This window comes from Aotus nancymaae, unplaced genomic scaffold, assembly GCF_030222135.1.
Source record: "Aotus nancymaae isolate 86718 unplaced genomic scaffold, 86718_ANA_hifiasm-v0.15.2.pri h1tg000004l, whole genome shotgun sequence".
In the NCBI taxonomy this organism is placed as follows: Eukaryota; Metazoa; Chordata; class Mammalia; order Primates; family Aotidae; genus Aotus; species Aotus nancymaae.
In genome coordinates, this window is record NW_026988415.1 from 28,969,486 (window position 1) to 28,996,013 (window position 26,528).

Below are 26,528 nucleotides of genomic sequence, written 5' to 3' on the forward strand. Positions count from 1 at the left end.
AAACAAACAAAAAACCCACACATATACTAGTCCCTTATCTTTGGAAATTTCAAGGATCCCTTGATCGTATATATAGTACAGAACGCCTCAGAGGAACCATCCGAGCCAACAGTACAAATATTCTGGGGCCCGTTGTTCTGCACTCCTGGGAACAAGCCCCAAAGAGACTCATCCATCCAAATGTGCCAGTAGCAGTCACCACTGTGAGGAGCACAAAGGGTCATAATGATAATATTTACTTTGAGGCTGCTCGGGATTCCAGGCTCAATTGGACTCTGTTGAACATGGAAAAAAACAGTCACACAAGAGAAGCAGGATTGAGGCTTGCTGCAGGAGGAGGGAAAGGGCAGCTAGCATTCTATCAAGGCCAAGGATCAATTGTTTCATCCCTTCATCTCTGGGAAAGGCAGCTGCTTGCTTGTCTAAAGCAGGCTGCCAGCAGTGGTGTGCTGGTCCATGTCACAGCCCATCTCAGGAGAAAAACTGTTGTGGTTTGAAGCATCTGCTGATTTCCGTGCTGTCATTACTCCTGCCATGGCTGCTGTTAAGCTACCAACGTGATATCACTGCACGTAGGCTTAGGAAGACATGCAGGAAGTGGACGAGCTGGCTCCAGCACACCACTGCTGGCCAGGCATCTGCAGGATCAGGAAGGAAAGGGCAAGGTCACAGAACCAGGCATGACCTTGTCCCTTTCCATAGGCTTCCTTGGCCAACTGGAGTTCCTGGAGTGTTTCCTTTTGGGCACCTCCCTGTTGAACTCAGAGACATTTCTCTGGGTTCAACATTCAGAACTGGAAGAGACTTCAGCGCCACAAGAACAGGGGTTGTGTCTGTCTTGTTCATTGCTATATCTGCAGCTCCTGTAACTGTGCCTGGCTCCTATTAGAGGCTTTGTAAATACTCATTGACTGACCGAATGAACAAACATATCACACTTATGCATCTCACTAGAGCACATTGGTTAAAAGCATGGACTCCAGCGTCGGCCTGCCTGGATTCAAATGCTGGTTTTGCCACTTACTTGTTTGTGACCTTGGACTAGCTACTTCCTCCACATTTTATTTTATTATTATTAGTTTTTAAAATAGATCTATTATTCTTTTTTTTTTTTTTGAGACAGAGTTTCACTCTGTTGCCCAGGCTGGAGGACAGTGGCACGATCTCGGCTCACCGTAACCTCCGCCTCCCGGGTTCAAGCGATTTTCCTGCTTCAGCCTCCCGAGTAGCTGGGACTACAGGTGTCCACCACCACACCCAGCTAATTTTGTATTTTTAGTAGAGACGGGGTTTCTCCATGTTGGTCAGGCTGTTCTTGAACTCCAGACCTCAGGTGATCCGCCCCCCTTGGCCTCCCATAGTGCTGGGATTATAGGCATGAGCCACCGTGCCTGTCCAAATAGACCTATTATTCTAAGTGAAGTAACTCAGCAATGGAAAACCAAACGTTGTGTGTTCTCACTCATAAATGGGAACTAAGCTATGAGGATGCAAAGGCATAAGAATGACACAGTGGACTTCGGGGACTCAGGGGAAAGGGTGGGAAGGGGGTGAGGGATAAAAGACTACAAATTGGTTTGGTGTATACTGCTCGAGTGATGGGTGCACCAAAATCTCACAAATCACCACTGAAGAATGGACTCATGTAACCAAACACCACCTGTTCCCTGCAAAACCTATGGAAATAAAATAAAACAGACAGGGTCTATGTTGGTCAGGCTGGTCTCGAACTCCTGGCCTCAACTGATCCTCCTGCTTCAGCCTCCCAAAGTCCTAGGATTACATGCATGAGTAAAGATGCCCGGCCCCTCCACATTTTATAGACGAGGAAAGTAAGGTACAGAGATGCTGAGGAACTAGCTCAAATTTCCACAGCTAGTAAGTGGCTTGGTTAACCCATCTCTAAATTGAGGACAAATAGTAACATTTGCCTCATAGGCTTACTGTGAGGAATAAACAGGAAAATATATGTAAAAAACTTACAGCAGTGTCTGTAAACAATAGCTATTATTACCAACCCTCTCATTTTATAGAAAAAGAGACTGGGACCCAGAGAGGGGGAAGGGCTCAGTTCATGTCACACAGTAATTTCATGGTAACCTGGCTAGAAGTCCTTCTCTCTTCCTTCCTTCCTTCCTTCCTTCTTTCTTTTCTTTTCTTTTGACGAGATCTCGCTCTGTTGCTCAGGCTGGAGTGTAGTGGTGAGATTTCAGCTCACTGTAACCTCTGCCTCCCGGATTCAATCGATTTTGCAGCCTCAGCCTCCTGCGTAGCTGGAATTACAGTCGTGTGCCACCACGCCTGGCTAATTTTTGTATTTTTAGTAGAGACGGGGTTTCACCATGTAGGCCAGGCTGGTCTTGAATCCCTGACCTCAGATGATCTGCCCGCCTTGACCTCCCAAAATACTGGGATTACAGGCCTGAGCACCGCACCCTGCAAGAGTATAGTTTGAAAAAAACATATTTCATAGTACTCATATATGTTTTAAATTTAATTTAGAAAAAAAAAAACTTTTCCAGAATACTATCTACATATAAACTGAGATGAAATCCTCTTGCCTGGTGGAGCATGTGTTAAAAACCTTACTATCCATTCGGAGGAGCTCTGGGAGAGCTGGGGGAGGAGGAATGAGAAATTGACCCCTTGGGACTCCTCAGGTTTCCTGCTGGAATCTAATTGCCAAGTCCCCACCTTCCTGCAGGGGCGTGGAATCTGTTGACCTGATCCCAGTTAGGTCACGTGTGCCTTCCCCTACGACACACTCACACTCAGTACTGGGCCCAGGGCAGCTGTGGGAGGGGCGGCATCCTAGGCTTAGGCTGGGTCTGTGCCAGTCATTGAGAGAAAGCCTCCCTGACTCCCAGGATCCACACTGCTGGAAAACTGGAATGGAAGCACTCGATAGCCATCGGACGAGCTCGCTTGACTTTCTGCCCTCTCTACTCTTGCATTTACCACAATTTCCTAGACACCCGGGTGTTCTTTTCTTCCAGACGTTCATTATTTGGCATCTAATTTCCACAGCCCTTTGGTGCCCGCAGGCATTTGGGTAGTCATTTCTCCTGCTGTTCCTCCCGGCTCCCTGTCCTGCCTAGCCCGGCTCCCATTCCTCCAGCTGTGCAAACAGAGTGGGTCGCTCACTCTGTGGTGCTGCCTCTGAGGCCTTAGGCACTGCTGGGGGTACTAGAAGATGCCCTATCTCCTGCTCTCTGAGAATTTTTTTTTTTTTTTTTTTCGAGATGGAGTGTCGCTCTGTCACCCAGGCTGGAGTGCAATGGCGCGATCCTGGCTCACTGCAACCTCTGCCTCCTGCTTTCAACGATTCTCCTGCCTCAGCCTCTCCAGTAACTGGGACTACAGGCGCCCGCAACCATGCCCAGCCAATTTTTGTATTTTTGGTAGAGATGGGGTTTCACCATGTTGGCCAAGATGGTCTTGATCTCTTGACCTCATGATCCACCTGCCTTGGCCTCCCAAAGTGCTGGGATTACAGGTGTGAGCCACCGCTCCCGGCCTCTGAGAATTCTTAGAATTGGGAAGCCAGGGTGCCCTCTCTGGGTGCTGGGGAGATAAGACCTCTACTCCCTAGGAGCTGCAGGGCAGTCGGCAGGGTGCTCACAGAACAGAAGGGAGTTGGGAGTAAGGATGTACCTGGAAAATTCATCAGGCACATAGGAAGATGGGCTAAAGTGAAGCTCAAACCTCAGTGCCCTCGAAAGGGGAGGTGAGTTAGGATGTGGGAGCCGCACTATGTTCCCACCTCCAAGGTGCTGGCCCAGTTTACAGTTAAACTGCACCCCAACCTTGGGTGAGGTGGGGGTGTGATACATTCCACTGCTTGGCCAAGTCTGCCACCTCCCATGGCAAAGGCCTCACCTCATCAAATTCTTCTTGGGACCCAAATACTTCCTGTTCCTTTAGGAGAGGAAAAAGGGAGCCTCTTCTCTGAGAGTTTTTGCTGCTAATGGATATAGCAGACCCTGGCTGGAAACATCGTCTGTGTGAGGAACCATTTCCGTGCACTGTGGCAATTTACCAAGTTAGTCAGACCTGGCTATGAAATTGGGCTGGGGGGCCAGGTATCCAGACTGAATTGAATGTTCTCCTTGTTCTCCCTCCCTCTTCCTGTCTCCCTCCTCTCTCTCTCTCTCCCTTCTCACTGTTCACACATAGAAAACTCTTATCATAGACAGATATTTTAAAAGGCACCTCCTGCATTCATAGCTCATTATTCAGGATAAAAGAAGAATGGCTAGACACACCCCGAGCGGGGAGGGTTGATGGAGCATTTCCAGTTCCTACATCATGTAGCCCTAACCCTAGCCCTGAACCACCTTGCAGATGTGTGCTTTTGGTCCCGAGGGGGGATTTGCTAGGCCACGATTTGCCCAATGCAAACCCAGTCCCGACTGTGAAGAGAAGTCAAGGCTCACATCCCCCTTGGGTTGGGGAGAGGAGAGGGAGAAACAGGGATGATGATAGCAGAATAAAATGGGAGGGTAGTCTTTTTCTTCAAAGGGCAGGCCAGAGTAATGAACAATATGCTCTCTTCCTAGTCCCTGCCTCTCTACTGATTCTTTAATTCCTGGTATTTCTGAGTCACTTGGGGTGGGCTGAGGGGTCAAATACAGCCTGGATCTGTAGAGATTATAAGATTATAAGTGGTTTTAGTGGCCAGCTCAGTTTGTGGCCTCATATCAGATTCCTATCTAACCTCCTTGTCACCAACTCCTGACTTCTTGTGATGTCCCGTTCCCTGAACTCTCCTTGGCTCCTGACAGTGGCTTGGTATCCCCTGATCTCTCAAAAATGAGCCCCCAAAACCTTCACCAGTCTGCCAAGTCCTTCCCCAACTCATTTCCCTAGCGTGAAGTTCACGACTTTTAAAATTCCAATGGTTTGATTTATTAGTATCCCGCAGCCTAGTAGTTAAACAAACAAATGGCTAGTTTGTTGAAAATTTAAGGATAAGAAGAATTTGTGGTCTGCTAGGTCTCCCTACCCCACCCCTCTTAGTTAAAAACTGTCTCACTGAAAGTTCAACCAGGCTGGGAGGATAACCCAGGGGCCTGTATGGTTTTCACCGCTGGGAGGCACATTTGGGGCATCCAGAAAGGGCTGTTTAGGCCTGGCAGGGAGGAGAGGTGGGGACTGGGATGACAGGATATTTGTTTGACAAGGGACCGTTGTCTTTTTTTCTTTCTTTCTTTTTTTTTCTTTTTTTTTTTTTGAGACGGAGTGTTGCTCTGTTGCCCAGGCTGGAGTACAGTAGCGCTATCTCAGTTCACTGCAACCTCCACCTCCCATGGTTCAAGTAATTCTCCTGTCTCAGCCTCCCAGTAGCTAGGATCACAGGCGTCCACCACCATGCCCGGCTAAATTGTGTATGTATACATATCTGTTTAGTAGAGACAGGGTTTTACAGTGTTGGCCAGGCTGGTCTCGAACTCTGACCTCAAGTGATCTGCCCGCTTCGGCCTCCCAGAGTGCTGGGATTACAGACATGAGCCACCACGCCTGGCCACCGTTGTCCTTTTAAAAAAATTAAGGTCTGGGTGCGGTGGCTCATGCCTGTAATCCCAGCACTTTGGGAGGCTGACGTGGACGGAACACGAGGTCAAGAGATCGAGACTATCCTGGCTAACATGGTGAAACCCCTTCTCTACTAAAAATACAAAAATTAGTTGGGTGTGGTGGCACGTGCCTGTAGTCCCAGCTACTCAGGAGGCTGAGGCAGGAGAATCGCTTGAACCTGGGAGGCGGAGGTTGCAGTGAGCTGAGATAGCACCACTGCACTTCAGCCTGGTGACAGAGAGAGACTCATCTCAAAAAAAAAAAAAAAAAAAAATTAAAACAGCCCAGCCCTTAAATTTTTATGGAAGAAACTATACATATTCCATATTCCACTTAGAAAATGATGAAAAACACAAATAAGGTCACCTCTCAGAGATAACCATTGATAAGAGTATATTGTATTTCCTTTCAGTCTTTTTTTCTAGGCATAGCTATACCTTTCCATTGCTGCCTGTAACACAATTTCTTTTTCTGACTGTAAAAGCAATGTGTGCTCAAGGTAAAATTTCCAAATGACAGAAAAATTGGAAGAATAAAATGAAAATTACCTCAATTCTGGTATCTGAGATGACTACTGCTGATCCATTGATATAGTTCCTTTCATTCTTTTTCATTTAACTGAGATCATATAGTTCATCTGCTTCTATATGCTTTGCACTTTATATTTTATCATGTTCATTTTCTTTTTTTTGAGAAGGAGTCTCCCTCTGTTTCCCAGGCTGGAGTGCAGTTGCATGATCTCGGCTCACTGCAACCTCTGCCTCCCAGGTTCAAGTGATTCTCCTGCCTCAATCCCCTCCTGGGACTACAGGCATGCACCACCATGACTGGCTAATTTTTCTATTTTTAGTAGAGACAGGGTTTCACCATGTTGGCCAGGCTGGTCTCGAACTCCTGACCTCATGATCCATCCGCCTTGACCTCCCAAAGTGCTGGGATTACAGGCGTGAGCCACTATACCCGGCCTATCATGTTCATTTTCCCATGTCAACAAGTGTATATCTGAAACATGATATGTAAGGGCTGCATAGTCACTATGTGAACAGACCATAATTTGTCCTTTTGCTTTTCAGGAGAGACAGGTTTGGGCAAGTCCACCCTCATGGACACCCTGTTCAACACCAAGTTCGAAGGGGAGCCAGCCACCCACACACAGCCAGGTGTCCAGCTCCGGTCTAATACCTATGACCTCCAAGAGAGCAACGTGGGGCTAAAGCTCACTATCGTTAGCACAGTTGGCTTTGGGGACCAGATCAACAAAGAGGACAGGTAAAGAAGGCAGTGGGGTGAGGTGGGGAGGTTGGTAGAGGGCCACACGGAGGAGCTCACCATGGGGATCTTGAAGACAGCACAGATACTGGGCCCTAGCCTGTCATCCCAGAATGGTGTGGGCAGCAGATACCTCCCAAGCATCAGCCCTGTCAAGGGTCCTTGTTTACAGCAACTGCTCCACCCCACTCACTTCACCAAAAGAAGGGTGTCTATAATATACATGGTTTGGGTCTCAATTCCATGCAACAAACATGTCTTGTGCTCCTACCTTGCGCCAGGTACTGTCGGGCTCCGACCATCTAAAAAGGAACGGCTTAGTCTCTGCCCTTGAGGCACTCACAGGCAAAACCGGTTTTAAGCAAATAATTTCCGTGGAATATAAGATGTTCTGTAAAGAACAGGGTACAACGAGATAAAGGACAAGTTACAATGAGAACGCGAGGGCGAGAATAGTCAATTCCACGTAGGGAGGTCAGGGACGCCTTCCCAAAGGACGTGCGTCCTGAGCTGAGAAGGATGAACTGTTTTGCCAGACAGATAAGGGAAGGGAGAGAGGGGCATCTTGGGCAGAGGTAACTGCCTGTATAAAGGCAAAGTGATGTGCAGGATTCTGGTGTGTTCTAGGAAAGTGCAGCTTGCTCTCTCTGTGTAGTGCAGCTAGACAGAGGCTGAGGCACTGTGAAGCTAATGAAGATTGTACAGGCCCCTTCCAGAACTCTGTAACTAATGTTCAATCACAATGTTGTATTGTTTTCCTCAGAGAGTCTTTCAAATTGCATAAGTGTAAGGGCTGGAAAAACTTGGTTCTGCCCTTGGGCTAGCACTTGGAATAAACTTGGGGAAAAACAGGGGGAGAGGAGGCTGAAGAGGTAAGCAGGTGCCAGATCACAGAGGGATTTATGATCGAGGCCAGAGGTAAAATAGGTGCCGAGATAAGGAAGAGGTGACAGACTTGCTGAATACTGAGTAGGTAAATATCAACAGGACTTGGTGTAGGGTTGTGAAGGCAAAAGAAAAATCTAGAATGAGGCCAAAATTTCCGGCTTTGGAGAGTGGACACATGGTGGTGGCAGTCCGTAAGAGAACCAGGGCTCAAAATAATCAGCTCTGTTTGGACATGTCGAGTTTGATCTGTCTGAGAAATACTGAGATATGTGAGGCAGTTGAACACACAGAGTTGGAGATCAGAAGAGGCTAGAAATATAGATTGGGTTATTAAGGTAGAGGTGATATGTCCCAACCATGGACACATGTAAAATCGCCCAGGGAGCAGAGTAGAGTGAGAAGAACACGGGACTAAAAACAAAAATCTCGGGATGTTAAATCCAGAGACGAAGGAAAAGACATCCTGAAAAGCGACTGAACAGGAGTAAGCAGAGAGCTAGGAGAGGGGCTAGGAAAGACGTTGCGGGGCCAGGCAAGGTGGCTCGTGCCTGTAATCGCAGAGCTTTGGGAGACTGAGGCATGAAGATCACTTGAAGTCAGGAGTTCAAGATCAGCCTGGCCAACATGGTGAAACCCTGTCTGTACTAAAAATACAAAAATTAGCTGGGTGTGGTGGCAGGTGCCTGTAATTCCAGCTACTCTGGAGGCTGAGGTGGGAGAAACACTTGAGCCTGGGAGGCGGAGGTTGCAGTGAGCTGAGATTGCACCACTGCACTCCAGCCTTGGAGGCAGAGCAAGACTCTGTCTCAAAACAAACAAAAAAAGATGTGGGGGGTTGAGAATGTGTATGAGTGAAGAGTAGGTGAGGCTCAAAGATGAGGATGTGATGAGGGGTGGGGTCAGGCACCATCTGCATTTAACCAGAAGTCACATGATTATCACATGTGTTAATCTCAGAAAGGGCCATTCATCATTTTGAGCAGAGGGTCTTCTCATCCCTTCAGGATTCTCTTGCTTCTTAGAGGAACTTTATGTCAAATTCTTTTATTTCCCTCTTAAAGCTGTAACAGCCACGCTTACTTCCTTATAATGAATAAATATATGTAGCTTCTTCATAATGGAATTGAGTTCTGTTTTGCATTTGAAATTCCAGAAAAAAGACATCTCTACTTTGTTTCCGTTTTTTTTTTTTTTTTTTTTTTTTTTGAGATGGAGTCACGTTCTATCACCCAGGCTGGAGTGCGGTGGCACAATCTTGGCTGACTACAACCTTCGCCTCCTGGGTTCAAGTGATTCTCCTGCCTCAGCCTCTCGAGTAGCTGGAGTTAGTCACGCACCACCACACCCCACTGATTTTTCTGTAATTTTAGTAGAGATGGGGTTTTGCCATGTTGGCCAGGCTGGTCTCTAACTCCCGACCTCAAGTGATCCTCCCACCTCAGCCTTCCAAAAGTGCTGGGATTACAGGCATGAGCGACTTCATCCGGCCACCTCTGCTTTGTATAGGCATGCTTATTGTGCTATTCTTGTTTGGTTGAGAATAAATTAAATTTTGGAGAATGGGGATATTCAGGCCACAATATGAGTGCTTAATCTCAGCTGTAGATTGCTCAAAAACTTCAATTAAATTTCTTACAGTTCCTTCAGTTACATACATTCAACATATCTAACATTGGACAATGCCTTGATAATGATGGCTTGGGAGGACTGAAGAGATACTGCCCCTTAGAGGCAATTCTACTTCCGTTATATTTTTTAAATATCTGTATTGTTTTTTCCTGATTATAAATATGATACATACTTATAATAAATAAGTAGAAATGAAAAGCCTTCTTGAAATTTCACTGGGGAGCAGGGGTGGAGTAAGCTCCGGGAATCTGTAATAGAAAGCAGTGTTTTTCTTCATGCTGTTAGCATAGATATGTCAGTGAAACTGCATTGAAACCAGGCATTAGAATGTCCTGCTTTGCAAGGGCATATGCATAAACTGGGAGGAGAAATGAGTAAGGCCGGATACTGCGGAAAGCTACCATTTAAATGATGCTGGAGGCACGGCATGGTGGCTCAAGCCTGTAATACCAGCACTTTGGAAGGCCGAGGTGGGCAGATCACTTGAGGCCAGGAGTTCAAGATCAGTCTGGCCAACATGGTGAAATCCCGTCTCTACTAAAAATACAAAAAATTAACTGGCCATGCTGGTGCATGCCTATAATCCCAGCTACTTGGGAGGCTAAGGCATGAGAATCACTTGAACCCAGAAGGCAGAGGTTGCAGTGAGCCAAGATCATGCCATGGCACTCCAGCCTGGGTGACAGAGTAAGATTCCATTCAAAAAATAAAAATAAAAAAGGATGCTGAAGGTTGGGTGCAGTGGCTCACGCCTGTAATCCTAGCACTTTGGGAGGCTGAGGTGGGTGGATCATGAGGTCAAGGGATCGAGACCATCTGGCAAACACAGTGAAACCCTGTCTCTAGTAAAAATACAAAAAATTAGCTGGGCGTGGCGGCAAGCACCTGTAGTCCCAGCTACTTGGGAGGCTGAGGCAGGAGAATCGCTTGAACCTGGGAGGCAGAGGTTACAGCGAGCTGAGATCGAGCCACTGCACTCCAGCCTGGGCGACAGAGACAGACTCCATCTTAAAAAAAAAAAGGATGCTGGAGAAAAGGGGATTTAAGGGAGAGACTGAGAAGGACAGGCTTAGAGGGGAGTGCTTAGGAACCTAGGCTTTGGTCTTAGACCTGGATTCAAATCCCATCTTGCCATCTTTTTAGCAGGGATTTTCAACAAGGTATTTAAATTTTCTATGCCTCAGTTTTCTCATCTGTAAAATGGGGAGGATGATGATGATGAAAATAATACCTACCTTAGAGAGTTGTGGTGAAGCACATTTGACATGTGTGGAATATAAAATGCTTAAACACCTGGCACAGAGTAACCACCTCATCTCATAAACTGAAGATATTATGATCATGATTTTTTTTTTTTTGAGATGAAGTCTAACTCTTGTCACCCAGGCTGGAGTGCAATGGTGCAGCTCACTGCAACCTCTGCCTCCCGGGTTCAAGCAGTTCTCCTGCCTCAGCCTCCGGAGTAGCTAGGATTACAGGCACGTGCCACCAACGCCTGGCTAATTTTTGTATTTTTAGTAGAGATGGAGTTTCACCATGTTGGCCAGGCTGGTCTCGATCTCCTGACCTCAGGTGATCCGCCCGCTTTAGCCTCCCAAAGTGCTGGGATTATAGGCATGAGCCACCGTGCCTGGCCGATCATGATTTTTATTGATAGAAGAATCAAGGGAGAGATGAATCATGCAGCATATGGGAGGGAATGATACATGGTATCCAGGAAGACGATAACTGAAAAATATTCATTGGGTTTGGTGACGTGAAGGTCAGTAATACATTTTGGAATAATAATTCAAGGGGAATTGTGGGTAGAAGCCAAATTACTGTGATTGCTGAGTGAATGGAAAGTGAGGATGTAAAGGCATCGGAATAGCAAAAAGAGCAATGGAACAGAAAAGTCAGTCTAAGACCAGATTCCTGCTCATATGGAAATTTAGCATATGTAAGTTAGCAGGGGAAGAATGGACTATTCAAGAGATGATGCTGGGAAAATAGTCCATCTATTTAGGAAAAAAATAAAACGAGACCCTCTCACACAAACACCATTCACAAAAATAGATTCCCATTGGAGTAAAAACAGATTCTAAAAATATAAGGAGAAAACATCAGAGAATATTTTTGTAACTTTGGGGGTAGAGAAGGCTTTTCTAATCATGACGCAAAATTCAAAAGTCATAGAAGAAAAGACTGATGGATTTAAATTCATTAAAATAAAAAACGCTTTTATATTGAAACATACCGTAAACAAAAGTAAAAACAAGCTACAGATGGGGAGAAGATATTTGCAGCCTAAATAACAGACAAAGGATTCTCTAAAATGGAAAAAGAGCTTCTACAATTCAATGAGAAATAAACAGATAATTTACAGAAGGGGAAATACAAATGTCCAATCAACATATGAAATGGTCATTCAACTTCCCCAGTAATTAGAGAAATGCAAAATGAAACAATGAAATATTTTTTATTCATCAGATTTGCAAAAACTAAAAGATGGTATAATATCCACTAACACGAGGTAATTTCATTCATGTTGATGGGACTGTAAATTGATATAGACTTTTTGGAGGGCAAATTTGGCAGCATCTATTAAAATTTTAAATGTGAATAATTTATGACCCAGCAGCTCCACCTCTAAGTATACAGCTTAGAGAAACAGTTGTACATACTCATCAGAAGCATACAGAAAGCATGTTCACTGCAGCTTTGGTTATTGAATGAAAAACAATTTAATCAGTCTAAACTGGCGAGGTGGGTCATGCCTGTAATCCCATTACTTTGGGAGACCGAGGCGGACGGATCACCTGTGGTCGGGAGTTCGAGACCAGCCTGACCAACATGGGGAAACCTGATCTCTACTAAAAATACAAAATTAGCCGGGAGTGGTGGCGCATGCCTGTAGTCCCAGCTACTCGAGAGGCTGAGGCAGGAGAATCACTTGAACCTGGGAGGCGAAGTTGTGGTGAGCCGAGATCATGCCATTGCACTCCAGCCTGGGTGACAGAGTGAGACCCTGTCTCAAAAAAAAAAAAAAAGTCTAAATTTCAACCAACAAAGCAATTAAATAAACTATGGAATTATGCTTGGCAATTTAATAGAATGAGGTAGATCAATATATACTCACATGACTAGATCTCCAGGATATCTTGTGAAGTGAAAAAAAAGAGGTTGCAGAATGATCATGATGCCATGTGTGTAAATCTGCCCCCTCACTCCAATAAAACCACAAACATTTCTCTCTATTTATGCGTGTAAATGCATAGAAAAAGGTCTGGAAAGATAATCAGCAAGTTGAAAATAAAGGTTATCTGTGAGGAAGAGAGAATACGTATTCTTGCATAAATAAATTGACCAGGCACGGTGGCTCATACCTGTAATCCCAGCACTTTGTGGAGCCAAGGTAGGAGGATCACTTAAGGCCAAAAGTTCAGGACCACCCTGGGTAACATAAGGAGACCCTGTCTCTACAAAAGAATTAAAAATTAGCCAGGTGTGGTGGTGTGCCCCTGTAGTCCCAGCTACTCAGAAGGCTGAGGCAGGAGAATACAGCCCATGAGTTCAAGGTCACAGTGAGCTGTGATCATGCCATTGTTCTCCAGCCTGGGCAACAGAGCAAGGCCTCTTCTCTAAAAAACAGATAAAAAAGAAAGCTTGTCTGAGCTGGGAGAAATACACAAGGCCACATCTAGAGGGGGACAAGGAGGTCAGGGGCAACTCTTGAGGATGGCAGACATGATGACGGCTTGAACAGTAAGAGAAGCTTTGAGGATAGAGAGGAGGGGCAGATTTGAGAAAAAGAATCCACAAGACTGAGAACCAAGTTGCTGTGGGAACCTAGTCTATTTTATAAACTACTAAATGTCTACTATGTGACAAGTACAGTGTGAGGTGCCAGAGATACAAGAAATAAGGCACTTTTTTTTTTGAGACACAGTCTCGCTCTGTTGCCCAGGCTAGAGTGCAGTAGTGCAATCTTGGCTCACTGCAACCTCCGCCGCCTGGGTTCAAGCAATTCTACTGCCTCAGTCTCCCGAGTAGCTGTGACTACAGGTGCACGCCACCACACCTGGCTAATTTTTGTATGTTTATTAGAGACAGGGGTTTCGCCATGTTGGCTGGGTTGGTCTCGAACTCCTGTGCTCAGGTAATCCACCTGCCTCGACCTCTCAAAGTTCTGGGATTACAGGTGTGAGCCATGGCGCCCAGCCTCCGTGTTTTCTTTATCTAGTCATCAGTTGATGGACATTTGGGTCGTTTCCACCTTTGGGCTACTGTGAATAGTTTACTCACACTGGGTTCACTGAGTCCCACCTCCCTGGCCTTTTTCCTATTGCTCAAACCTGTGAGACTGGTTTCTGCCTCAGGACCATCCTCACATTTGTTATTTCCTCTGCCTGGAATGCTTTTCACCCAGATGTCTCCATGGCTCTCTCATCCTCATCCTTGCGGCTCAAATGTCTCACCCTTAGAGAAACCTTCCCTGATCACTGTATTTAAAGTAGTTAAACCCTCAATCACATGTATATCCCATTACCCTATTGGAGGATCTTCATAGTACATATCATTATCCGAAATGAATAAGAATTATTGTCTAGACCAGGGGTTACTTTGTGCTATTGGCCCCGTTAGCAATCTAGTGAGGCCTATGGGCTTGTTCTCAAAAGAATGTTTTTAAATGCCTAAAATATTCCAATTATACCAAAAATACAGTTAGTAAAATATTTAAAAATTGTGACTTAGTAATCCACGTGCTTCTCTATCAATTCTGGAATAATATCTACATGCAGGCTTAATAATGATCAGAATTTGGATGTCATAATGACTATAAATGCTATTCTGAGCTATTTACAACAGCTGGAATGGGAAATGATGATATCAGTGATTTCTATTGGTTATGAAATCACAGGTACTGCTAACATTACTGTAGATTGTTATCTACGTTCATAGCTGAAGAAACGTCAGTTAGAGATTAGTGAAAAAGATGTATTTTTTCTCCTATCCAAGTTCGCAGATCCTCTGAATTCTGTTCTTAGACCCCAGGAGGTCCATGGACCCTGTGTTAAGAATGCCTGTCTTGAAATGTCAAAGATTATCAGTAGTGATGGGGAGGGATGGAGTCTGTTGGAGCTGGTTTTGGTCGAAGATGGAGGAGATCACAGTGAGCAAGGGAATCAAGAGCTAGAAGAAAGCTGCCCTCTCTGCCCTTCCATGGGACTTGGGTGTGGAGATGAAGAAATTTCCAGTTGAGAAGGACATGAGAAAAGCAGCATCTTTGAAGGATAGTCGGGTGTCACTTAGAGGAAGGAAGCAGTTTGGGAGGAGGTAGCCTATAAGAGTAAGGAGTTTTGATTAGCCAGGTGTGGTGGCACGTGCCTGTAATCCCAGCTACTCAGGAGGCTGAGGCAGCAGAATTGCTTGAACTTGGGAGGCAGAGGTTGCAGTGAGCCGAGGTGGTGCCATTGCACTCCAGCCTGGGCAACAAGAGCAAGACTCCGTCTCAAAAAAAAAAAAAAAAAAAAGGAGTAAGGGATTTTGTTTACCACCCACTGGAATCCAGTGAGCAACACAACAGAACGTGGGGGAGAGGTGGCCACCTCGGATGCCGGGAAGACGAGTCGCTGGGGCCCCGGGGTGGAGGGAACACCGAGTAGTAGGGGAAACTTTACTATGTTCCAGACAGCAGGCTAGACATGGAGGATACAGAGATGAGTAAGACAGAGATAAGTTACCCATTTAGGATTAGTCTACACCAAATCCTGGAGGCTGATTGGCTAGTTTGGCTGGTCTGATCCATGTACATCTTGAGAGCTTCTGAGAGACAGAGGCAATTGCAGTAAGACAGGCACAGTGTATCACTCAAGATTTTGGGGCCGGGGGTCGGGAGCTAAAAAATGTACTTTTTAGCTTTATTTTCTTTCCTCCTTTGATTCCTTCTGCAAAGCAAAAAAATAAAGTAATTTAAAAAGTTATGTAATGGAGAAAAAAAATGAAGTTGTGCCATGATCAACTATTTCAAATCAGCAAATCATCCAAAAATTAATTTGAAAGGCCTAGGGGATACATCCCCCACCCTCACTCCGAATTTGTCAGGAACCTTCTAAGGATCTTTGCAACCAAGAGATTCTTTGATACGATTGCCCTTCAGAACAGTGGCTCAGAGGGATCAAAGGAAGAAAAAAAGGACTGTGTTTTTAGATTTTTCTCTGGGGCTCTGGAGGCGGAGGTTGCAGTAAGCAGAGATCGCGCCACTGCACTCCTGCCTGGATGACAGGGCGAAATTCCATCCAAAAAGAAAGATTTTTCTCTGGGGCTCCAGAGATAGCCTGCACCTGGATCTCAGCTCTGGCTGCAGCTCTTAGAATCTAGGATCCTGTGATTCTTTTTTAAAAGGCTACTTCCCCCTTCTCTACTAGGGTGATCTTTGAAAAAGGCTCAGGCTGGGAGCTGCTGCAGGTGGGAGGCATTGGCTGGGCCCAGCTCCTCCTTTGATCATCATGTTCCCTTCTGGCAGTGGTATCTGAAAACTCACTGCCTTGGGCCCACATGACAAGCCTCTTCTAGCCTGAAGAGAGGCAGCCCCTCAGCCAGAGAGGCAGCAGACAGACAGGGGAGATGAGAACAAGAGGCAGGGCTGGCTAAGCTGACCTAGTTAGAGAAGCAAGAGGCTGTAGGGGTGATGGGGACCACTTGGGAGGGGACTGCGACAGAGAGAGGGGGAAGTTTCTCAGCGATGACCAGGACACAGAGACACAGAGGGCTGACTGTTGTTTAAGAAGCCGTGGCGGCTGGGCATGGTGGCTCACGCCTGTAATCCCAGCACTTTGGGAGGCCCAGGTGGGTGGATCACGAGGTCAGGAGTTCAAGTCCAGTCTGGCCAACGTGGTGAAACCCTGTCTCTACTAAAGATACAAAAAATTAGCTGGGTGTGATGGCGTGTGCCTGTAGTCCTGGCTACTCGGGAGGCTGAGGCAGGGAAATCTCTTGAACCTGGGAGGCAGAGGTTGCAGTGAGCCGAGATTGTGCCACTGCACTCCAGCCTGGTGACAGAGCAAGACTCTGTCTCAAAAAAAAAAGAAGAAGAAGGCTTGGCAAGACTTGGGGGCCAGCTAGAGGAGTCGTGCATGGAGACTCAGTGAGCTGGTGAGCCTGTGTCCATGTGTGGAGAGTGTGGTGGGGAATAGCTTTCCCAGATTTTGCCTGAATACTTAGATTTATTTATTTATTTATTTCCTTCCTTCCTTCCTTCTTTCTTTTCTCTTCTCTTCTCTTTTCTTTCTTTTCTTTTCTTTTCTTTCTTTTCTTTCAGATAAAGTCTCACTCTGTTGTCCAGACTGGAGTGCAGTAGTGTGATCTCCACTTACTGCAACCCCTGCCTCCTGGGTTTCAGTGATGCTCATGCCTCAGCCTCCCGAGTAGCTGGGATTCAGGCGTGTGCCACCATGCCCGACTAATTTTTGTATTTTTACTAAAGACGAGGTTTTGCCATGTTGCCCAGGCTGGTGTCCAACTCCTGAGCTCAGGTGATCTGCCTGCCTCAGCCTCCCAAAGCGCTGGATTACAGCCATGAACTGCCGCACCTGGCTTGAATACTTAGATTTTAAAGTCACTACCTTGGTGGCAATGAGAATCAGAAAAATATCTTGACCTTGGGGGAGTTCCACTAATCCTACTGAGAATGAGCAGAAGCCCTGAGTGTTCTCACAAGATTGCCCAGCAGTGGGCCAAAGAGAGGTCTTGCTACCCGCTGTGTACCCAGCTCCCATCTAGGCACTGTAGGGGAGATAAAGGAAGCAAAGACACGAGCCCAGCTTGGAGGAAATCAGCCCCGCTACAGATACAGTCAGTGAGCTCCACGCTGCGTTGGGGCCTCCTGAGGGGCACAGAAGTGCCCTTCACAGGCCCTGCCCTTCAGGAAGACACAGTCTATTTGAGAGAATCCTTGTGAAGCAACAATAAGCAATTGAGCCAGTTGTGGTGGTTCACGCCTGTAATCCCAGCACTCTGGGAGGCTGAGGCAGAAGAATCGATTGAATCCAGGCAGCAGAGGTCACAGTGAGCCAAGATTGCTCCATTGCACTCTCGCCTGAGCAGCAGAGCAAGACTCTGTCTCAAAAAAAAGGCAATTAAATGCCATTTTTTGTTATGCCCCTGGCTTGCAGAAGGGCTTTCTGGCATAAGTGGGGAAGGCTGTAGGAAGGAAGAAGGCTTTAAGCTGAGCCCTGAGGTCTGGGAGGGCAGAATTGGGATGAGGAGAGAGAAAGGGGCATTCTACTGAAGGTGAACAGATGGGCATAGGTTTGGCTCATGTAGGAACTGAGAAGGTGGCCAGGGTGACAAGATCGGAGGCCTCCTGCAGGGAGATGGAGAAATGCAGCTGGATGGGAGACAGTCAAGATTATAGAGGGCATTTGAAACTTCCAAAAGGGACAGTGTCAAAATCCAAGTTTTTGACGGGGTCTGCCTCTGTCCCTGCTCTCCCTTTTAGCTACAAACCCATCGTGGAATTCATTGACGCACAATTCGAGGCCTACCTGCAGGAAGAGCTGAAGATCCGAAGAGTGCTGCACACCTACCATGACTCCCGAATCCACGTCTGCTTGTATTTCATTGCCCCCACGGGTCATTCCCTGAAGTCTCTGGACCTAGTGACTATGAAGAAGCTGGACAGTAAGGTATAGGAGGCAGGGGTGGGGATGGTGGGGGCTCACTCTTACTGATCTCTTGTGCAAAGTAGATGTGGGTTTCCGGGAGAGATCTGTGGCATCCTCATCCTCTTTCTCATTCCCTGTCCCTCCATAAAGATGGTGTTACGGATCCAGCACCAGCATCATACACTTTGTGATCTAAGCCCTGAGTTGTCTTTCTGCCCTGATCCCTCTTGGGGAATAGCAAGATGGCTCCCTGGGTCTAGGGGCAAAAGCTTTGGCAATGGAAAGCTGTTTTTTCTTTGCCCCAGTGTTAACCGGCTAGAATCAAACATGCAAACTTGACTTTGAAAGTTATCATTCTGGACCGGGCATGCTGGCTCACGCCTGTAATCCCAGGACTTTGGGAGGCCGAGGCAGGCAGATCACAAGGTCAGGAGTTCAAGACCAACCTGATCAACATAGTGAAACCCTGTCTCTACTAAAAATACAAAAATTAGCCAGGCGCGGTGGTGGGCGCCTGTAATCCCAGCTCCTCGGGAGGCCGAGGCAGGAGAATTGCCTGAACCTGGGAGGTGGAGGTAGCAGTGAGCCAAGATCGTGCCATTGCACTCCAGCCTGGGCAACAAGAGTGAAACTCCATCTCAAAAAAAAAGAGTTTTCATTCTTACTGTCAATAATTACTTTTATGATTGCAGCTAACATTAAAACCCTTGTTATATGCCAACCCCATGAAGTACACATTATTGTTATCCTTATTTTACAGAAGAGAAAACTGAGGCTCTGAGAGGTTAAATGACTTGCTCATTGTCATATCACTAGCTGCTGTAGAGTGCAGATTCTGTGACACTCAGATCTGTGACCCCATGTCATAATGCTTCCATGCCCGAGAAAGATGGCTGTGGAAATCAGGCATTGTCTTGCTTTAAGAAAAACTTAAAAATGCAAATTCTACACCATGTATAAATTAGACAATGATTCTTCTTGTTAGAGGATTATTTGCTGTACAAAAGAATTGACCACAGGATTCTTGAAAAAGCTTAATTACATTTTTTGCTACTATTTAATGTGTGCCAGATGCTGTGATGAGTACCTTATATGCATTATTTTATTTTATCCTTCCAATAGTCCGGTGGTGAGTTCTATTATTATTCCCATTTCACTCATGATGAAACTGAGGGCTACAAAGTCAAGTCACTTGCTCAACCTCAGACAGCTTGAAATGGGTCTGGGATTTGGACCTAGCCCTGATTCCATGGTTTTTTATTTTACAAAAATCGAATTTAGGCTGGGCGTGGTGGCTCACGCCTGTAATCCCAGCACTTTGGGAGGCTAAGGAGGGCGGATCACCTGAGGTTAGGAGTTTGAGACCAGCCTGATCAACATGGCAAAATCCTGTATCTACTAAAAATACAAAAATTAGCCGGGCATGGTGGTGTGCGCCTGTAATCCCAGCTACTGAGGAGGCTCAGGCAGGAAAATCGCTTGAACCTGGGAGGTGGAGGTTGCAGTGAGCTGGAATCGCACCACTGCACTCCAGCCTGGGTGACAGAACAAGACTTCGTATCAAAAAAAAAAAAAAAAGAATTCACATGCAGCCATTTAGTAGCACATCCACTCTAAAACTGAATTTCAGCTCTCATCAGAATAGGAGAAATTTTTCATTTTTCACAGTAATGGGCTCATGGCCCATGAATAGAAGGCTGCTCTTGAAATGTGGCCATGCCCTGCATGTCCTGTATAGGGGCAGTGGTGAGCCACATGGCTGCAGGCCTGGTGGATGGGCTGGGTTAAGCCTTTGATACATGGTTTTTTTTGAGATAGAGTTTCACTCTTGTCACCCAGGCTGGAGTGCAATGGTGCGATCTTGGCTCACAACCTCTGCCTCCTGGGTTCAAAAGATTCTCCTGCCTCAGCCTCCTGAGTAGCTGGGATTATAGGCATGTGCCACCATGCCCAGCTAATTTTGTATTTTTAGTAGAGATGGGCTTTCTCCATGTTGGTCAGGCTGGTCTCGAATCCCTGACCTCAGGTAATTTGCCCACCTTGGCCTCCCAAAGTGCTGGGATTACAGGCGTGAGATACGTTTATAGTGTGCCAGTGGGGACTTGGTGAAAGTGCCAAGGAGAAGAGGCTCTGCCTGCTGTTTCATCTTGGCAAGGCCTTTGACCCCTTTCCCCCTGAAAGACTTCAAGGGAGGGGTCTACAAGGTTCAGTCTTTCTTTGACCCAGTACCTGTGTGATATCGGCCTTCAGAGGCCCTCCTAAGCCAAAGTGCAAAGGAGGCAGGATTTATCTTCCCTGTCTAGAGCTCCCAGACTCCCCTTTCAGAGCCCAGGGCCTGAGTGCCACCTGTGTCCCCCATTGGAGTCTACTGGCAGGAATGACTGTCCTCCCTGTGTCAACCGGACCTTAGCGTGCTCTGTCTCACAAAGACATGTGTATTTCAAGTTTCTTTGCCTTCTCACAGTAAAAGCCTTGTCCCTTCTTGGAGGAATTTCAAGGATTAGGGTTCAGGTGGATTGAAGTTTTGGTTGGTATTAGGCCTTTCTCCTGATGCCTGAAATTGGGCATTTATAGTTGCTTTTCTTTTCTTTTTTAATTTAACACAGATAACAGGAAACAATATACTTGCTTTTCTTACTCAGAAATTAATCATGAGACTCAGGCAGTATACTTCTTTTTGCATAAGTCTCAGATCAAATTGTAACTAGAGGTTCTTCCTCACCTAACTGAGTTGGTTTTTCAGTGTCTGCTGCCAGAAAGAGAGCCAGGTGTGCATCCTCACTGAGCACGTCCCTGCTGCTTTTCCCTGCCATCTTATGTGGGTCCACATCACACCTGGCTGGGGCTAGCCTGGACCTGATGGGTTGGCACAATTTACTGTTAGCAGGGAGGAGCCACCTCTCTCCTGTCAGCCACAGATTCCCAGCTGTCACCTTTCTGCTTCAAATCTCCCAAGCAGTAACCTTGATACCAAGATACCACACAGCTCATCAACTTGGATCTGAACTGATAGACAGCTCATGCTTAAGACTAGGGAGGCCGGGTGCAGTAGCTCACACTTGTATTTCCCAGCACTTTGGGAGGCTGAGGCAGGCGGATCACCTGAGGTCAGGACTTTGAGACCAGCCTGGCCAACATGGAGAAACCCCATCTCTACTAAAAATACAAAAAAATTAGCTGGGCGTTGTGGCGGTCACCTGTAATCCCAGCTACTCAGGAGGCTGAGGCAAGAGAATCGCTTGAACCCGGGAGGCAGAGGTTGCGGTGAGCTGATGTTGTGCCACTGCACTCCAGCCTGGGTGACAGAGCAGGACTCCGTCTCCAGAAAAGAACAGAAGAGAGAGGAGGGTGGGGAGAGGGGAGGAGAGGAGAGGAGAGGGGAGGGGAGGAGAGGAGAGGGGAGGGGAGGACAAGACAAGACACTTAGTAATAAGGTTGAGTTTGGATTTGAATCCCAGTTCTCCAGTTCTGCTACTTACCTGCTCCGTGGCCTTGGACAAGTTACTTAACCTCTCTATGCCTCAGTTTCTCATTGGCAAAATAGTAGTAATAATATCTTCTGGAGGGGTTATTGTCAGGATGGATTGTGCTATTTTATGTAAACCACTTAGTTCAGTGTCCAGAACATAGTTAGTACTGCTGTTTATTATATTGTCATTTGGCTACAGAAGTGGCCAGCCCTAGACCACGGGGCTGAGCGGCTCCCTCTGGCAGCTGGTGGAAGTCCTAGGTCATGCTGCTGTCGGTTGCAGGTTACTAACAATGACCCCACTTTGCTCCTCCTTTTCCCAGGTGAACATCATCCCTATCATTGCCAAAGCAGATGCCATTTCGAAGAGTGAGCTAACAAAGTTCAAAATCAAAATCACCAGCGAGCTTGTCAGCAACGGAGTCCAGATCTATCAGTTTCCTACAGATGATGAGTCGGTGGCAGAGATCAACGGAACCATGAACGTGAGTGGGAGCACAGGGGTTCAACTCCCTGATCTTCATCATGATCTTTATCATAATTATCATTATTTTGTTTTAGAGATAGGATCTTGCTCTGTTGCCCGGGCTGGAGTGCAGTGGTGTGATCACAGCTCATTGCAGCCTCAAACTCCTGGGCTCAAGGGATCCTCCCGCCTCAGCCTCCTGAGTAGCTGGGATTACAGGTGCATTCACGATTCCTGGCTGGCTAATGTTTCAATGTTTCATAGAGACTGGGTCTTGCTATGTTGCTCAGGCTGGTCTTGAAGTCCAGGGCTCGAGCGATCCTCCTGTGTCAGCCTCCCAAAGTACTGGGATTACAGGAGCGAGCAAATGTGCCTGGCCAAGTCAACTCTTGATTATCTAAGTCTCAGGTATTTGTGAGAGAGAATCCAGAACCAAAACAGCTCCTCTCTCCTAGTAGTGGCTGCTGCAAATCCTCCAAGATGTGGAGATTAATAGCCAGAAACTGAGGGAAAGGGAAGGCCGACTCCAGGAAGAGTGCGTGGCAGGGCCTTCAGACCTCTCCTTCCACCCACCTCCTTGATGCTGCTCTGGTCTGGGACAGGCAGACCCCATGGGACTGTAGGAAAGGCAGACAGTCTTTGTCTCAGACCAAAGCAACACCAGAACAATTGATGCTGTGAAAGAAGCAAAGGCTGAAAAAGTTGGCTGGCTTTGGGGTCTCAGGAATATTCAATGCTGAGATTATCAAGCCCTCTGGCCCTGGGAGGACAAATGATCTACAGCCCACAATGTTGCTGGTGACTAGAGAGATTTTATTTACTTATTTATTATTTATTTATTTATTTTGTGAGATGGAGTCTTGCTCTGTCACCAGGCTGGAGTGCAGTGGTGAGATCTTGGCTCACTGCAACCTTCGGCTCACTGCAACCTCCGCCTCCTGCGTTCGAGCGATTCTCCTGCCTCAGCCTCCCGAGTAGCTGGGACTACAGGTGCATGCCACCACGCCCAGCTAATTTTTGTATTCTTAGTAGAGATGAGGTTTTACCATGTTGGCCAGGATGATCTCGATCTCTTGACCTCGTGATCTGCCCACCTCGGCCTCCCATAGTGCTGAGATTACACGTGTGAACCACTGTGCCTGGCCTATTTATTTATTTATTTATGAGACGGAGTCTCACTCTGTTGCCCAGGCTGGAGTGCAGTGGCGCAATCCTGGCTCACTGCAACCTCTGCCTCCCAGGTTCAAGTGATTCTCCTGCCTCAGCCTGTCAACTAGCTGGGATTATAGACGGCTGGCTAATTTTGTGTTTTTAGTACAGATGGGGTTTTGTCACATTAGCCAGGCTGGTCTCAAACTCCTGACCTCAGGTGATCCACCTGCCTCAGCCTCCCAAAGTCCTGGGATTACAGGCATGAGCCACCGTGCCCGGCCAAGAGATGTTATTTTTAAATATCAGGGTTGGCTGGGTGTGGTGGCTCATGCCTGTAATTCCAGCAGTTTGGGAAGCTGAGGCAGGTGGATCATCTGAGGTCAGGAGTTCAAGACCAGCCTGGCCAACATGGCAAAACCCTGTCTCTACTAAAAAAATAAAAAAATTACCCAGGCGTGGTGGTATGCATCTATAATCCCAGCTACTTGGGAAGCTGAAGCAGAGAGAATTGCTTGAACCTGGGAGCCAGAGTTTGCAGTGAGCCGAGATTACGCCATTGCACTCCAGCCCAGGCGACACAGCGAGACTCCATCTAAAAAAAAAAAAAAAAAAAAAATCAGGGTTTTTCTTTGCTTTATTAAGTGTGAATGAATCAAAACAAAAACCCTTGCCATCTTTCCTCTCCTCCTCCACTTTTCCCTACTAGGGGAATGAGTAATAAAGAAGGCAGAGAGGCAAATATGCTTCCTTCCAATGTGTTGATGGTGTTGCTGTGAAATCTTCAATGTTGTGATTTCAAGGAGACAGCTAATAGCTTTCAGAAAGCCTCTGCTTTGGGAACAGATTTCTTTTTTGCTGTTGAGTGGCATCAGGTTTTCCTAATGACATAATGCCTGGGTATAGCCAAACTCAGGAAAGCCTTGTAATAAAAGCCATTTTTAGCAAACTTTCCTGCTGCCGCTGCCCTCTAAGTTATCATTACAGCATCAGCTGCCACCTCCTATGAATTGGCCAACAAATTAGCATAGCAGGGCAGCAAGCCATTGTCTCGTCTGGCTTCCTGTCCATCAGTACACCTGAGATGTGTTTGTTATTAGAAGTCCATCATCATCTTAGGCAAATCTGGCTCAAGGGCAAGGCTATCCGGAGCTTGGTAGATAGAGATAGATCTTCTCTGACCAGCCATGGGAATGGAAAAAATATAAAAGATTAGCGCTTGTCCTCTCGAGAAGTCAAGGCATTCTGATGGAAACTAGGCTCTATTATGAAGAGACAGCCTAGTTTGTAGAAAAATGGGAGCCTCGAGAGAAGTGTTGCCTGGGTGTCACCGGCACTGATGTCTGGAAGCCGCTGGTCACCTCAGGACATTAGTCCCCATAGAGACCTTCTGAACGCTGATGCCCTAAGTCACCAAGCAGCTTTCAGACTTGTCGTTTGCTTTGCTAAGAATAAATAGGGACTGAGAGTTCTCAGCCATCTCAAGGTGTCATACAAAACCACATCTTGGTACCTCATGGATTAGGAGTACCAATCATCCTGGGCTCTGTTCTCAGCTCAGCTCTGGCCTCCTGCTCAGCCTAGGGCAGGCACAACCTCAAGGCTGGAAACCCCCAGGCTAGGCAGCAGTAGTTGTCAAGCATGCTGTTATGGCTGTGAAGGGATTCTGGGTCCTTTGTTACTTATAATTGTGTTTCACTTTGAAAAACAAAATTCAAGCCTGGACAATATAGCGAGACCTCATCTCTACTGAAATTCAAAATAAAGTAACTAGTGCCCAGGCACAGTGGCTCATGCCTGTAATCCCAGTACTTTGAGATACCAAGGTGGACGGATCACCTGAGGTCGGGAGTTCGAGACCAGCCTGACCAACATGGTGAAACCCCATCTCTACTAAAAATACAAAATTAGCTGGCTGTGGTGGTGCATGCCTGTAATTCCAGCTACTCTGGAGGCTGAGGCAGGAGAATCACTTGAACCTGGGAGGTGGAGGTTGCGGTGAGCTGAGATTGCGCGATTGCACTCCAGCCTGGGCAACAAGAGTGAAACTTCATCTCAAACAAACAAAAAGAGAGGCTGGGCGCACTGGCTCATGCCTGTAATCCTAGCACTTTGGGAGGCTGAGGCGGGTGGATCACGAGGTGAAGAGATTGAGACCATCCTGGCCAACATGGTGAAACTCCATCTCTACTAAAAATACAAAAATTAGCGGGGCGTGGTGGTGCGTGCCTGTAGTCCCAGCTACTCGGGAGGCTAAGGCAGGAGAATCGCTTGAACCTGGGAGGCAGAGGTTGAAGTGAGCCAAGACTGTGCCACTATACTCCAGCCTGGCGACACATCGAGACTCCATCTGAAAAAACAAAACAAAACAAAACAAAACAATGAAAGAGAGGGAGGGAGGGAATTTGAGTAGACTCAGGGTTAACCCTACCATAAACCACTCACCACTTACTCCCTTGCATCCCACTGTGCTTTTTTTTTTTTTTTTTGAGACAGGGTCTCACTCTGTTGCCCAGGCTGGAGTACAGTGGTTCAATAGCTCGCTGCAGCCTCCACCTCCTGGGTTCAAGCAATCCTCCTGCCTCAGCTTCCTGAGTAGCTGGGGCCACAGGCATGAATCACCATGCCCGGCTAATCCACTGTGTTTTCTTTGAGTGGGAAAGAGGAGCGGCCTCACAGCTAGTGTGCCTGGAATTGGCATGCCTGTAAGAGGAGCCTGCGTGTGAGTGCTTTGCGTTACATGCGCTGTGATGGGGAAGAGGGTGCTATCAATATACACATAGGATTGCTTAACTGCCTGCCACCGAACAACTGTGTCAAAAGCCCCCAGAGTCTCCACACAAGCCGTGGTGTATGAAGCTGCATCCTCAGAGACTGCGGCTTGAGTGGTAGGAGGAATGGGTGCTGGGCTTTCAATTTTGGATTTGACTCCAGCCCCACAGCCTCAGCCACCGCAGCCAATTGTCATAGGAGCTAAATTGGAAGAAGTGGAAGAAGTCTCTTGCCTGAGTGGAGAAGACTGTACAACGTCCTGTTTCTCACCATGAGGGATTTTTGTGGCAGGAATTGAGAGTAATGAGGTCCCAGCCACCACCTTGGATTATGGGTGGCTCCAGAAAACCTTATTTTTTTATTACTATTATTTTTAAGATGGAGTCTCGCTCTGTCACCAGGCTGGAATGCAGTGGCATGGTCTTGGCTCACTGCAACCTCCACCTCCTGGGTTCAAGTAATTCTCTTGCTTCAGCCTCCTGAGTAGCTGGGACTACAGGCACGTGCCACCACATCCGGCTAATTTTTGTAGTTTTAGTAGAGACAGGGTTTCACCATGTTGGCCAGGATGGTCTCAATCTCTTGACCTCGTAATCTGCCCGCCTCAGCCTCCCAAAGTGCTGGGATGACAGGCGTGAGCCACCACACCTGGCCTTTGAAAACC

At 46.8% G+C, this 26,528-nt stretch overlaps 1 protein-coding gene across 10 annotated transcripts in view; it reads left to right on the plus strand.

The window, feature by feature from the left end:
* Positions 1-26,528, plus strand: part of SEPTIN6 (septin 6) — an 84,182-nt gene that overhangs the window by 23,213 nt on the left and 34,441 nt on the right. For all 10 annotated transcript variants that reach the window (XM_064361517.1, XM_064361507.1, XM_064361523.1 and 7 more), the window contains 3 exons: positions 6,651-6,846; positions 17,843-18,029; positions 21,801-21,962. In XM_064361517.1, the coding sequence (XP_064217587.1) occupies positions 6,651-6,846; positions 17,843-18,029; positions 21,801-21,962 (545 nt within the window). The remainder of the gene's footprint in view (positions 1-6,650; positions 6,847-17,842; positions 18,030-21,800; positions 21,963-26,528) is intronic.